The 16,007-nt window shown below is 42.6% G+C and overlaps 1 protein-coding gene across 10 annotated transcripts in view; it reads left to right on the forward strand.

The window, feature by feature from the left end:
- Nucleotides 1-16,007, forward strand: part of znf462 (zinc finger protein 462) — a 135,121-nt gene that overhangs the window by 94,336 nt on the left and 24,778 nt on the right. For 9 of the 10 annotated variants that reach the window (XM_055632545.1, XM_055632540.1, XM_055632544.1 and 6 more), the window contains 2 exons: nt 12,922-13,095; nt 14,729-15,003. In XM_055632545.1, coding sequence (XP_055488520.1) covers nt 12,922-13,095; nt 14,729-15,003 — 449 coding nt within the window. The remainder of the gene's footprint in view (nt 1-12,921; nt 13,096-14,728; nt 15,004-16,007) is intronic. The other variant, XM_055632548.1, reaches the window with a different exon arrangement.

Here is a 16,007-nt window from a genome sequence, read left to right on the forward strand (position 1 = left end):
GTGCATTATTAAGTATAAAGCTCTGGGGTTCTTGGAAGCCCGTGGTAAAAAAGGCCACAGCCTTTTATTAAGGGGAGATCCTGCCGGAAGAATCTGATGGTCTTTCGAGAAAGTATAAAGCAGGATAGACAAAGGCAGAGATCGATAGGTTCTATGATTGAATGGGTGAGTAAACTCAATGGGCTGAATGGCCTCATTCTGGTCTTATGGTCTCCATGTTTCTTCTCATTTAATCACGGTCTAGAACTTTACATTTACCCTTCGAACTTCCATCAATTCGCGTTTCCCATCCACTCTTCATAGTTCCTCCAGATTCTGTGCTGCATTCTCCTCTGAAAATGGACATAATTTCCACCCTGCCTCCCCTTGCCTTTATTATTAATTCAACTCTTGATTTTGTCACCATTTTGATCAGTGCGCAAGAACATCTTCAAAACTTGTTAATCCATATACCATGTGTCTGAGCTATTTTCATCTCCCTATGCTGAAATCACCCTCGTGGTAATCTCTACACCATTACAATGTTTTTATTTTGCTCTGAATGGACTGGAATCTGCCAATCCATATTGTTGCAATATTCAGACCACCACCTAGAAATCTGCCCATGCTTCCAAACTCTGCCACCTGCCCTTCATTCATCTCTTTTCTGGTTGCCTCCTCAGCCCGCCACTTTGCGTTTGCCCTGCAAAACTCTTTACTCTCAGTCAACCTGCTGCGATTCATTGGTTTCAATAAATCCGCTAACTTGAGTGGTCTTTAAGAATGCTTGCCCCAGTCCAGTTGCTGCTTTCACTCTTCAGGCGTCGCTGATAATCCGGCTAGCATGAGAGAAATCCTGCCTTTGGTTGGATCCAATGGCGCATTTTGTTTGCAGACGCTATTGTTCTCCCTCTTGTTTCACATGGGCCTTGGTCTTTCCTTGCACCTGATTTGCCTTGCAGTATCCTATGCTAGATTTACTTCCACAACTCTCTCCATAAGCGTACTTTAGTAACACCTCGAGCGTAGCTTTCATGAGAAAAGATTATTCGGTTGCTATCTCCCTAGGCCTCTGAGCAGCTGGGTTTCTGGGCCTTTTGCCAAAAGTGTCATTCAGAAGCAAACTTCCCTCAATCTCTCTAATATCATGCAGTTGCTGTCTTTCTTCTTGAAGAGCCAGACATACTATTTTATTGTCTACATTTTTCACCAACTCTTGACTTTATTAATGTCACTGAAGAACGTCCCTGTGTCTCTTCAATTTTTCATCAGTCATGAATTATCCATGTTGGCACAGTGTCCACTGCCCCACTACTGGAGACCTGGGTTCAATCCTGACATCTAGTGCTGCCTATATGTAGTTTACATGTTTTCCTTGCGACTGTGTGGGTTTCCCCCAGATCCTCTGGTTTTCTCCCACATCCTAAATTTGGCAACTGTAAATTGCCCCAAATAGGTACAGTGCATTCAGAAAGTATTCAGACCCCTTCACTTTTTCAACATTTTGTTACGTTACAGCCTTATTTTAAATTGGATTAAATTACTTTTTTTTTAATCATCAATCTACACTCAATACCCCGGAATGAAGAAGTGAAAACAGGTGTTTAGACCTTTTTGCAAAGTAATTAAAAAGAAATAACTGAAATATCACATATACACAAGTATTCAGACCCTTTGCTATGACACTCAAAATTGAGCTTGGGTTCATCTTGTTTCCATTGATTATCCTTGAGATGTTTCTACAACTTAATTGGAGTCCACCAGCGGTAAATTAAAATGATTGAACATGATTTGGAAAGGCACACACCTGTCTTTATAAGGCCCCACAGTTGACAATGTATGTCAGAGCAAAAACCAAGCCATGAAGACAAAGGAATTGTCCGTAGACAGGATTGTGTCGAGACACAGATCTGGGGAAGGGTATAAAACAATTTATGCAGCATTGCAGGCCCTGAAGAGCACAGTGGCCTCGGTCATTCTTAAATGGAAGACATTTGGAACTACCAGGACTCTTCATAGAGTCTGGCCAAACTGAGCAATCGGGGAGAAGGGCCCTGGTCGGGGAGGTGACCAAGGACCCGATGGTCACTCTGACAGAGCTCTAGAGTTCCTCTATGGAGATGGGAAATCCTTCCAGAAGGACAACTATATCTGCAGCACTCCACCAATCAGGCCTTTATGATAGAGTAGACAGACGGAAGCCACTCCTCAGTAAAAGACACATGACAACCCATTTGGAGTTTGCCAAAAGGCACCTAAAGGATTCTCAGACCATGAGAAACAAGATTCTCTGGTCTGATGAAACCCAGATTGACTCTGTGGCCTGAATGCCAAGCGTTACGTCTGGAGGAAACCAGGCAGTGCTCATCACCTGGCCAATACTATACCTACGGTGAAACATGGTGGTGGCAGCATCATGCTGTGGGGATGTTTTTCAGCGACAGGAACTGGGAGAGTAGTCGGGATCGAGGGAAAGATGAACGGAGCAAAGTGCAGAAAGATCCTTGATGAAAACCTACTCCAGAGTGTTCTGGACCTCACACTGGGGCAGAGGTTCACCTTTTTTAACCCATTTTAGAATAAGGCTGTAACATAACAAAATGTGGAGAATATGAAGGGGTCTGAATACTTTCTGAATGCACTGTAGGTGAGTGGTCAAATCTGGAGAGACTTTGATGTGGAGAATTAAAAGTTGGGATTATTATAGGATCAGTGTAAATGGGTGGCTAATGGTTGCCTTGCACTTGATGGGCTGATTAGACTGCTTTTGTGATGTGTGTCTCTGATCGCAGCGCAGTGGTGCAATGATAGACATGCTTCCTCACAGTGCCAGAGACCCGAGTACAATCCTGACCTCGGGTGCTGTCTGTGGAGTTTGTACATTCTCTCTGAACGCGTAGGTATTCTTCAGGTGCTCCGGTTTTCTCCCACATCCCATCCCAAAGATTTGCTGGTTTGTAAGTGAGTTGATCTCTGTAAATTGTCCCAAAGGTGTAGGGAGTGGATCTGAAAGTGGGATAACATAGAACTAGTGTGGACGGGTCAGCATAGACTAGGTATGTCTCAATCAATCAAGAACGCAGAGTCTTCATTTTGTGCAGCACACAGCTCTTGCCTCACTAGGCCAGAACCTCTGACTCAGTCCTGACCTCAAGAACTGTCTGTGTGGAGTTTGCACGTTGTCCCTGTGACTGCATGGATTTCCTCCTGGTGCTCCGGTTTCCTCCCACGTCCCAAACATGACGGTTTGTAGCTTAATTGTTCTCTTGTCAAATTGCCACTAATGTATGGGGAGTGCATGAGAAACCAGGATAACTAGTGGAAAAGGCTGATCAATGATTTGTGTAGACTCAGTGGGTCAAAGGGCCTGTTTCCATGCTTGTCTCTAAATTAAACCAAAAAACTCTGATTTCCTTGGCCTTGAATAACTAATTATTTCCTAAAACACTGTTGTGCCTGATGTTAAAGTTTTGCCTCCTACTCATCTGTGTAGGAAGGAAATGCTGGTTTACACCAAAGGCAGACACAAATGCTGGAGTAACTCAGCGGGACAGACAGCTGCCCCTCCTGCTGAGTTACTCCAGTATTAAATACATTTGTTGGTTCCGAGTATCATTGGCAATGCCAGCATTTACTACTCAACCGCAGTTGCTCTTAAAAGCTATGGTATACCACATCAGTTTCTCGGGTAAGGTTGGGGTCAGCCACTTTGCTGAGTGTCTGGGCTCACCAAACCAGATAAGGACATTGGCTTTCCTTCCCTAAAGAGCATTTTGGAGCCAAAAGTGTTTTAAGGTGATCATGTATTACAGTTATTGCCCTTGGCTTTTAAATCCAGGCTTTGTGGCTGAATTGTACCCGTGTATGTTTTGATTTGACTGGATAGTATACAAATTAAAGCTTTTCATTGTATCTCAGTACGCATAGCAAAAATAAACCAATACCACATAACTAAATTTAAACTCGCCAATCATCATGATGGGATTTAAATTTGTCTTTGGCTTATCATCCGGTGACCTCATCTAATGTTCATTCCTCCCTTCAGTGTTTAATTACCTCAAATACATCATCCATTCCCCATCAATGCTCAAAGGAAACTTGCAGTCTTCATGTTTGATCGCCTCCCTTCAGAACTTAACCTTTAAGGCCCGGTTGCAATCCGGTGACTCAATGATGCAGCCCCAATGTTCCTTAATATATTAATCCTGAGATGCAGTGTCCACGTCTATTTTATATCCTGCCCTCATTTCTTGTACTTTGTCCCAGTTCTGGATGTTTGTCTCCGTTTCATTTGCCTTCATTGCTACTCATATTTTGGAGTTATATAGCATGGTGGAAGTAAACCCTTCAGCCCACCAAGTATGCCAACATGTATTAGTGTACACTAATCTTACACCAATCTCGTTTTATTCTCCCCACATTCCCATCAACTCCACCTGCCCTCATCCATATTCTCCCACTCACCTACACACCAGGGGCAATGTATAGCGATCCATTAGCCTACCAACCTCTGCATGTTTGGGATGTGGGAGGAAACCAGAGCACCCGGAGGAAACTCGTGCTGTCACAGGGAGAACCTGCAAACTCCACACAGACAGCACCAGGCTTGGATCTGCAGGTGCTGTGAGTTAACAGCTGTGTCACTGTTCTTGTTATCTGCATGCATCGGGCAAATCTATTAATGCCACTTTTTGGACTATGACTGTCTGATTAAGTGGGTAACTTTCTGAGATGGCAGGAAGATGGGTAGAGATAGAATCAAGACTAACTTTCTGAAGGCAATGATCAATAATTGAAGGTCACGTAAAAATTTACAGGTCTGTGGGAAAGAACTGGGATTTGGAACTCATTGGAATTCTGTTGGAAGAACTAGCACAGTCATGCTAGGCTGGAGAAGGGCTCACAACTAGAAATATTGCCTTTGTTTCTTATTCCATAGATGCTGCCTGACCTGCTAGGCATTTTCAACATTTTGATTTCATTTTAGATGTGCAACATCCACTGTTTTCCTTTTTTTTAAAACCACACGCAATGTTTAGAGATACAGCATAGAAATGTGCCCTTCAGCCCACCAAGTCCATGCCAGCCATCGGTTACCTGTTCACAATAGTTCTATGTTATCTCTATTTCTTACTCCCTACACACTAGACTTCATAGATACAGCTCAAAAACAGGCCCTTTGCCCCACGGATCCACGCCAGCCACCGATCCCCGTACACTAGCACCATCCTCCGTACTGGGGACAATTTACGATTTTACCAAAGCCTACAAAACCCGTATGTCTTTGGAGCGTGGGAAGAAACCGGAGCACCAGGAGAAAACACATGCAGTCACCGGTAGAACATACAAACTCTGCAGACAGCATCCATACTCAGAATCAAACCTGCAAGGCAGCAACTCTACCAATGCACCACCATACTGGCCACGAGCAATTTACAGAGATGAGTTAACCCACAAACCGACATGTCTTTGGGATGTGGGAGGAAACCGGAGCACCTGAAGGAAACCTACACGGTCACAGGGAGAATGGGAAAACTCCACACAAACGCCACCCAAGGTCAGGATCGAACCTGGTTCTCTGGCGCTTTGAAGCTACAGCTCTACTAACAGTCAATTTGATCAAAGGAAGTGGACGTTCGCATTTTAGCAACAGAAGGGCAAACCTTGGGAGTAATGTTTTGTTTAAACATTTGTGTTCAAGGTGAAAATCAGTGGTTGTATTATATGGATTGAAAAAAATCCAGAGTACTGAGATGGTGTTGGAGGACCTGCTTTGGAGGTAAAGTAATATTAGAAAAAGTGGAAAAAGCAGATAAAAAAGACATTTGGATAGATCTATGGATAGGAAGGTTTGAGAGGGATATGGGCCAAATGCAAGCAAATGGGACCAGCATAAAATGCCAACTTAGTTGGCTAATGCAAGGTGGGCTGAAGGGCCTATTTCTATGCTGCAAGGCTCTATGACACTATAAAAACAAGTGCATGCGGATATGGAGGATAGACTAGGTACCAGCCTCGAATAGCTGACGTCTAATCTGCAGTTTAGCGTAGAAAAAAGAAGAGTATAGAGAATGATTTATAAATTGAACTCTTAAGGGGAAAATTTGGGTTGGGATACTGGCTAGCTCCTTCCAGCTTCGGATGATAGCTAAAATAAAACAATTCTGCCAGTTTGATGACCTCGAAAAGATCATCCACACATTTATCTCCTCCCGCCTCAATTACTGCAACTCCCTTTACACTGGCATCAGCCAATCTTCCCTGTCCCGCATGCAACTGGTCCAAAACGCCACAGCGAGACTCCTGACGGGCACCCGAAAAAGGGACCACATCACCCCGATTCTGGCCTCTCTCCACTGGCTCCCTGTGCGGTTCTGAATAAATTTCAAGATTCTTCTTTATGCTTACAAAGCTTGCCCCCACTTACATCAAAAGTCTGCTTACCCACCACACCACCTCTAGGTCCCACTGATCAGCCAACATGGGGTTACTGAACATCCCGCGGTCTAGGCATAAGCACAGGGGAGACCGCGCCTTTGCGGTTGCAGCTCCTAGACTGTGGAACAGCATCCCCCTTCCCATCAGAACTGCCCCCTCCATCGACTCTTTTAAGTCGAGACTTAAAACTCATCTTTACTCTCAAGCCTTTCTTGACGTCCTCTGAGGGAAGGCTATATGTATGTATTTATGTATGTACTTAATCTATGAACCACTGTTGTATAACGTTAGTACCTCCACCAATGTAAAGCACTTTGGTCAACGAGAGTTGTATTTTAAATGTGCTATAGAAATAAAAGTGACTTGACTTGACTGACGTTGACAGAAAAGCAGTGGAAGAGTTTCATGGATATTGGGGGTGTGACTTGCAGTAATCTCTGTGATTTGTCCTTTTAGATCTTCAGCTATCCAACTGCTGTGGGCATTCTTGTCCCTGAGGTCAAAAGCTGTGGGGTGAACTCCTGTGCCAGAGATTTGTAAATTCAGGCTGGAGTCCAGACAGGTTTGGAGCGCTGTAGCATTGTGTGAGGCAGTCTTTTCAGATGCAGGTGGCATGGTGGCACAGCTGGTGGAGCTACTGCTTTGCACCGACAGAGACTGCGTTCAATCCTGACCTCGGATGCTGTCGGTGTGGATTTGCAGTGTGACTGAGTGGATTTCCTCTGGGTGCTCCAGTTTCCTTTCACATCCCAAAGATACGTGCCTTGGTGGGGTTAATTGGCTGTTTTAAATTGTCCCTAGTGCATAATTGAACAGAACTTGGGGAGAGTTGATGAGAATGTGAGAAGAATAAGAAAGCGATTAATGTTTAATGGGTGGACTAGTTAGGTTGCAGACCCTATTTCCATGATGTTTCTTGCTATGACTCCATGTTGTACCTCTGTTCCATATGCGCTCTCTGGTGGGTGCCAAAGACCCCATGCCACTCTTAGTGTAGCAAAACAAAAACAGACGCATCCTATTTGTAGTGTACAAATAGCCTGCCATAGCCTGCCTAACGCTTAGGCTGTAATTAAATCGACTGGCAGCAAAGCACTCTGGGACATTCTAATTTCATGGGAGGTGCTATAGAAATGCAAACATTGCTTTTCATAATTGTGTTTTGTGAAATGGCAGGTTATATTAAATGTAAATTAAATTTACATTTCAGGGATAACAAATAACTTTCACTGGAGATGTACAGGAGGCGAAAGGATATTGTTAACAGAATCCCAATTACTAGGAAATTAGGAAATCGAGCAACCAGACAGGGTTTGAAATGTTACATAAATAATGGACCTGTCGCCCCTTTTAACCAGCTAATATATATCTACATTTTTCATGTGTAGTTGGATAGGCTATGATGGTCATGCCCTTAAACTATATGTGAATCCGTGAACCCTATTCAGATCTCAGCCCAAGTTCTGAACTCAGGAAGGGATGTTGGGATGATCCTGTAAATTGGATCATTATCTTAAATCAAGTTAGGCCGATTTAATCTAAAGTGAGGAGAAAATTCTTCACTTTAATGATAGTAAGAATTGGAATTCTCTGCATTGGAGAGCACCGGAAGCACATTCATTAACTGCAGTTAAAATCATATTAATACATTTCTAGATTTAGAAGAATTGAAGGATATGAGGATCTTGTTGAAAGGCAGAACAGAGGGGCCAAACAGCCTTGAACTCATCTTCTTATTCTTTTCTGTTCTAAGACTGAGAAAATTCTCTGGAGATATAATCCCAGTGTTTTATCACCATTCTTACTTGAGCTACAATTCTGTCACAAAGTGAAAATGCTGATTTAAAATGTTAATGAATTTTCAAGTTTATTTTTGGATCGCTCTGCAGCTTCCATTGCCAGGCAGGACTAAGAGACAGAAATAGAAAGCCCATGTTAATTGGATGTTAGAAATAACTTGCAGCAACATTTGATCAAGAGGTGAATCCTAAAGAGATAAGTTCTATGTATAAAATGATTTTGGTCTCTTTGAAAGAAAATATGAGATGAAAGTGATTTTTTTTAATGAAAGGAATTGCATAAGTGAGTTTGAATTTCTTTCTTGCGTAAATGAATCATCGTAGAGCTTCACTTGACAGTTCAGTTTTCTATAATTTAATCAACACCTCCCTTCACTCCTGACATCCACTGTTACGAAGGACAAGGGGAGCAGGTGCAAGACATCCTCCAGATCACTCAGTGACTTGATTTGGAAATGCACAGTGCCCTCCATAATGTTTGGGACAAAACAAATTATTATTTATTTGCCTCTGTACTCCACAATTTTAGATTTGTAATAGGAAAAATCACATGTGGTTAAAGTGGACATTGTCAGATTTTAATAAGGCCATTTTTATACTTTTTGGTTCCACCATGTAGAAATTACAGCTGTGTTTATACATAGTTCCCCCCCATTTCAGGGCACCATAATGTTTGGGACGCAGCAATGTCATGTCAATGAAAGTAGTCATGTTTAGTATTTTGTTGCATATCCTTTGCATGCAATGATTGCTTGAAGTCTGCGGTTCATGGGCATCACCAGTTGCTGGGTGTCTGGTGATGTTCTGCCAGGCCTGTATTGCAGCCATCTTTGGCTTATGCTTGTTTTGGGGGCTAGTCCCCTTCAGTTTTCTTTTCAGCATATAAAAGGCATGCTCAATTGGGTTCAGATCAGGTGATTGACGGCCACTCAAGAATTGACTATTTTTTAGCTTTGAAAAACTCCCTTGTTGCTTTAGCAGTATGTTTGGGATCGTTGTCTTGCTGTAGAATAAAACCGCCGGCCATTGAGTTTTGAGGCATTTGTTTGAACTTGAGCAGATAGGATGTGTCTGTACACTTCAGAATTCATTATGTTACTACCATCAGCAGTTGTATCATCAATGAAGATAAGTGAGCCAGTACCTTCAGCACCATACGTGCCCAGGCCATAACACCTCCACCACTGTGTTTCACAGGTGAGGTAGTATGCTTTGGATCTTGGGCAGTTCCTTCACTGGAGTTTAGGGGATCTTATAGAGATATATAAAATTATAAAAGGACTGGACAAGCTATATGCAGGAAAAATGTTCCCAATGTTGGGCGAGTCCAGAACCAGGGGCCACAGTCTTAGAATAAAGGGGAGGTCATTTAAGACTGAGGTGAAAAAAAACTTTTTCACCCAGAGAGTTGTGAATTTATGGAATTCCCTGCCACAGAGGGCAGTGGAGGCCAAATCACTGGATGGATTTAAGAGAGAGTTAGATAGAGCTCTAGGGGCTAGTGGCAAGGGATATGGGGAGAAGGCAGGCACGGGTTATTGATATGGGACGATCAGCCATGATCACGATGAATGGCGGTGCTGGCTCGAAGGGCCGAATGGCCTCCTCCTGCACCTATTTGCTATGTCTATGCTTCTCCATTCTTTGCTCTTGCCATCACTCTGATATAAGTTAATCTTTGTCTCATCTGTCCACAAAAACATTTTCCAGAACTGTGGTTGCTCTTTTAAGTACTTCTTCACAAACTATGAGCTGGCCATCTATTTTTGCAGCTAACCAGTGGTTTGCATATTGCAGTGTAGCTTCTGTAGTTCTGTCCATGAAGTCTTCTGCGGACAGTGGTCATTGAAAAATCCACACCTGACTCCTGAAGAGTGTTTCTGATCTGTCGGACAGATGTTTGAGGATTTTTCTTTATTATAGAAAGAATTCTTCTCTCACCAGTTGTGGAGGTAATCCTTGGCCTGCCAGTCTCTTTGCGATTAGTAAGCTCACCAGTGCTCTCTTTCTTCTTAATGATGTTCCAAACAGTTGATTTGGGTTTGGCTGATGTCTCTAACAGTTGTATTCTTGTTTCTCAGTCTCGTAATGGCTTCTTTGACTTTCGTTGCCATATCTTTGGTCCTCATGTTGATAAACAGCAATAACATTTTCCAAAGGTGATGGAAAGACTGGAGGAAGACTAGGTGCTGAGAGCTCTCTTATACCAGCATGAAGGAGGCAATTAAACACACCTGAGCAATTACAAACATATGTGAAGCCATGTGTTCCAAACTTTATGGTGCCATGAAATGGGGGGACTATGTATAAACACAACTGTAATTTCTAAATGGTGAAATCAAAATGTATAAAAATGCCCATTAATAAGATCTGACAATGTGCACTTAAAACCACATGTGATTTTTTTTTTTCTATTACAAATCTCAAATTGTGGAGTACAGAGACAAATAAATAAATGATAAGTCTTTGTCCCAAACATTATGGAGGGCACTGTATCACTTTCTTCATTGTCACTGGGTCCAGACCCCGAAACTCCCTATCCACCAGTTCATTGGGACAACTGTTACCAAAAGAACCACAGTGGGTCAGGAAAGTGGAGCACTTCCAACTTCTCAACAAATGGTGATTTAGCAGAAGAAGCCTGCATCGTATATTAAAATATCTTCATGTCTCCAAATTTTGCACCATTCCATTTCTGAACTTGGCTGATCACAGTATTCTTTCATTCACCAAGGCAGGTCCCATTGCCTGGGCTTAAGTTCTGGAATTCCTTTTCGAAACCCATAGGCCCCTTTATCGCTCTTTCCTCCTTTTAAGATTATTCAACCTTTCTTAAAACATACCTCATCTTTCTATGCTTGATATCAAAATTTGTTTGACAATGTTCCCATGAGGCTTTATTAAGCTTAACTTTGTTGAAGTTTTCATGAAGTTGCAAGTTATTGTTAATGGTGTCCGGGAAATTCTGAGGCTAGTTATTCGAGTGGCATCCTACATATCTTTATCCTATATATCTTTCAAACACATTGTTTTAGATGACACTTTTTTAATTTAATTTATTCTCTATAAATATAAACAGGAAATGCAGTACAATCAGTACGTAAAAAGACAAGAAAATGTCCTGGAGTAAGTCAGCAAGTCAGGCAGCATCTTTGGAGAACATGAATGAGTGATGCTTCTGCGTCGGGACATTTCTTCAAATTGATTGTAGTAAGGAGGGGAGAAGGCTGGAAAAAGGGTGGGGGCAGGACAAAGTCTGGCAAGTGATAGGTGGATACAGGTGAGGGTGTTTTTTGGATCTCCTTGTGTCCACAATCAGTATGTTTCTTTATATTAATTGTGCCATAAAACCAATCCACATTTTTACAACACACCAATGCCCATCAGGAGCGGCACAATGGCACAGCTGGTAGAGCAGCTGCCTGGCAGCACCAGAGACCTGTGTTCAAGATTCTGCTCATTCTACCCTTCACCGCCTAGGTTTCTTCCGGTTGCTCCGGTTTCCTCCCACGTCCTAAAGATGTGTGGGTTTGTAAGTTAATTGTCCTGTGTAGATCAAAATAAAAATAAAAGCAGCAGTGCCCCTGCTGTGTAGGAACAGGATGAGAAAGTAGAATAACATAAAACTAGTAGGGACAGGTGATCGATGGTCTGTGCAGACTCGGTGGGCTGAAGGGCCTGTTTCCATGTTGTATCTCTAAACTAATTATGTTTGCTCTTTAAACAATACACCCATTGAGCATTTGAGAGATTGCTGCACAGGCCCAGCCCCTCAATGCCCAGTGGCAGAAGGCCCTGAGACGAGAAACTTGGGTGTCTTTAAATGGAAGGGCCAAAATTGTATTCACGCTCGCCTAGTTGCAGATGTGCACCTGGTTTACATAGCACTGATGCACACCCACCACACAGCACCTCTTGTCCGAGTCTTGTAATCAATGGTTATAAATGACAAAAATATATGTTTTTATAGCACGTTTCACACTGCTTTTGGGAAATCTCAAAGTGCTTTACAGTTAATGAAGAGCTTTTGAAATGTGGTTGTTCGCTGAAATGAGGCGGCCAATTTGCACGCAATGAACTCCAAAAAAGAACAAGCTCATGATCAATAGGACACCAAGTGCTGGAGTAATTCAGCAGGTCAAGCAGCATCTCTGCAGAACATGGATAGGTGCCGATACAGACTCCATCTGAAGAAGGTTCCTGACCAGAAACGCCACCTATCCATGTTCTCCAGAGATGCTGTCTGACCTGCAGATTTACTCCAGCACTCTGTGTCCTTTCGTGTATAAACCAACATATGCAGTTCTTTGTTTCTACAAGCTGATGATTAATTAACAAGTTTGGATTAATTATGATATTTTGGGAATAAACATTTATCAGGCTAATAGGCATACCTGTTCTTTTTTTTTGTTGAAATATTGCCAGGGGGTTCTTCATATTCACTAGGGGAAGTAAAAAGGTCTTGGTTTAGTGTTTCATCTGAAAGATTACACTTCCAATTATATGGAGCAGTGGATTGTCAGCGTAGATTTGTTCAAGTTTCTAGCATCGACCCTTTGATTCACAAGTGAGCATGTTCCTCACCAAGTTACAACAGTTGCCAAAAACATGCAAACAAGGATAATTTGCTTCCCGCTAATCAATCTGAACCATCGGACAGTGTAAACCTGAAACAATTGAACAGTTAAACTGTTTTCTCTTTCAGTCTGCTGATGTTCAAGCATCGAGCCCTGTTTCAATGGACAAGGAGCGTAATGTTGTTGGTTACAAGTGCAGCTTCTGTTTTGAGGTCCATCCGACACCTCGAGCTATATCGAACCATCTTCGCAAACACGTTGCATTTGGCGAGTCTCTAGATACTGTCCGCACTGGTGAAGAGGTGAGTTTTATTGTTTGGAGCTTTCTGCCAGCTTTTCAAAAAGGTCCCTATATATTGTCATTACGAGGGCCTTGCTATCCAGTTTGGAATGTGGTGTGATACTGCGTTCTGCATGCCATTGTTGTGTATTATAAAACTGATAACATTTCTTTCTATTTACGTTTTGGAGCCTTTGTACTATTTATCAACACTGGTTTGTTCTGCCAACAGAAAGCTGTTCTACTGGGTCTGTGCATCTGTGCCATAGTGAAGGGTCCCATCTCGCCCTTTGGCTATAAACTGCCGAATCTTCCTTCAAACAAAGGCCCTTGTGTCTGACTGATGTTCGCTGGAAATTAACCTATAAATCAACTGATAGGCAGGCAGATGATGCACTCCTTGAGAGCAGCCAGATTGACTGCACCAGACCCATTTCTAATCACATGATACTGTTGCCTGGGAATTTTCTTCCTTTGGGGAAAGTAGGCGAAGTACACTGCTCGTGTGCAACATAGGAACAGGACGTGGCCTTTCAGTCCTTTGGGTCTTCTCTGCTATTCTGTGAGATCACGGCTGATCTGTATATTGTGTCCATGTGCCCACCTATTCTCCTTAAAAATATTGGTTAATAGAAACCAATTTCAGATTTTTAAATTGACTTGTCTTTTGTGGAAAATAGTCTTTGTTTTGTCACCATGAGTGAAAGTGTCTCTGAACTTTGTTCCTGAAGCTATTTATTTCCACAATGTTTTCAAGGAGTAGAGAGTGGGAAGAGTTCCTCTTCACACCCTATCCACCCCTCAATTTGGGTCAAATTACTTTTAACCTTCTAAGTTCTAAGTATGCATTCTGAAGCCCATATTCAGCTTTTCCTCCTCTAAATAATATTGAGAGGTATTTGATTAATGGGGGAGATGCAACATTAGTGAGCATTATTTGTAACTTACACTGGAGATAGTCCAAATATAGCTTTTCAATAAAATATAGGTTCCAGTGCATCTAGTTTGATTCGGTTTGGTGGCATGGGATAGGAAAATTCCAGGGAAGGGTGAGATTTGGTTCCAGTTTGGTCAAAAGAATGGAAAGGCAGATTTTTTTCCTCCTCAAAATTGAGAGATCAGTGTAGGTGGCAAAGGTGAATTGCAAAGTTAACATTCAGGTACATAAAGCAATCAGGAATGCAAAATTTGCCAAGGAGTTAAAGCTTCATATTGAGGAAGTTTTGCTCGAGTTCTGTAGGGCTTTGAGACCACACCTGAGTAAGTGCCACATCCAGATTTACCTTTGTTACCCAAGGAAGGATGTAACTGGAGTCTGTGCAGCTGTATATTCTCCAGATTTGTTTTGTGGGATGGATGTTGTGAGGTTAGTTGTTCGTGCTGGAGTCTGGAACTAGGGAGCGGATCCATTTAGGGATCAGCAATTTAGGATGTAGATCAACCCTTCGTCCATAGGTGAAGAGGAATTACTTCTGGTTTATTCCTTTTCCTCAAGCCCTCGATAGATTATTGGACACTGATTAGAGAATTATGGGAATTGGCAGAAAATGGACTTCAATTGCAGTATTGGCCGTGATCTTGATTGAATGGCAGAGCAGTCTTGATGGGCCGAATGGTCAAATTTTCTTATGTCCAAATGTTGTTCTTCCCACTAGAAAGACGGAGAAACTACTTCCGTATCATCAGCGGAAAAATTGTCAGAGGATTTGCCAGGGGGAGTGCACAAGCCGCAGAGCTTGGAGGTGGAGGAGGATGCCACTGGTGTGGACGCCACCCTTGGGGGATACCCGTGCAGTCAGTGTGATCGGATTCTAATGTCCTTGCAGGGTTTGCGTTCCCACGAGAGGAGTCACACCGCTTCTGCATTGTTCAGCCGCGAAGGCAAGCATCACTGCCAGTATTGTTTGTTCGCCACCGCTTTCCGGCAGAAGTAAGTACATGGGCAGATTATTTTTATTTAACTGCGACCGCGTGCAGTGAGAATGTGTACAGCCCACAGGGCCCGTAAGGTACATGCGCTCGTACTGAATGTCAACAGAACCGACGGCTCTGACTGCACTTGGGATAGAATGCAGTAGGTCAAGTCAGAAATATCACAGTTGCTAAGCGATTGGTCTGAAGTCTGCGACGATATGTTTGCACTTCATTTTTGCCCTATGAATCAAAGTTGAGCGAAATCTTGTATATATATATCCTACCATGGTTTTTAAGCGTACACTCAACCAAACCTAGAAGACTTTATAACATTACAGGCTCGCTTCACCTGCTAAGGCAGTGTAGTATTGCTTTGTCCCTAGTTTGTTTTGTAATCTTACCAGCTGCTGTTGGATGTGGCAAGACTTTCAGTTTTTGTATTTCTGCACCTTTGATTCGTAACTTGTGAATAGCCATTCTACTTTTATTTGTTTCATCCCCTCCATCTCTACAACCCTGTGCTTCTCCAGTTCTGACTTCTTGAATATCCCTGAATTTCACAGCTCCACCATTGGTGACTGCCCCTATCTTTCAACACATTCCTTAGAACCTGCCATTTTGAACAAACTTTACCTCCCCTAATATCGCATATACTTTGCTCAGTCCGCCTGAACCTACCCGATGTCCTGGTTGCCAAACACTTTAATTCTCCTTCCCATTCCCACACAAACCTTTCTGTCCTAGGTCTCCTCCATTGTCAGAGTGAAGCTAAATTCAAATTGGAGGAACAGCATCCCATATTTCACTTTGGCAGCTTAGCCCAATGGTATAAATATTGATTTCACTCACTTCAGGTAGCCCCGGCATTCCCACTCGCTCTCTATCCCTCCCCCATCCAAGTCGCACTCACCCAGAAAACGGCTAACAATGGCCTGTTCCCTTTATCATTGTTACTTTTTTTACATAATGTATCTTTCATTCATTGTTCTTTATCTCCACCATCATCGTCTATATCTCACG

The sequence above is a fragment of the Leucoraja erinacea genome, chromosome 3 (assembly GCF_028641065.1).
Source record: "Leucoraja erinacea ecotype New England chromosome 3, Leri_hhj_1, whole genome shotgun sequence".
Taxonomy (NCBI): domain Eukaryota; kingdom Metazoa; phylum Chordata; class Chondrichthyes; order Rajiformes; family Rajidae; genus Leucoraja; species Leucoraja erinaceus.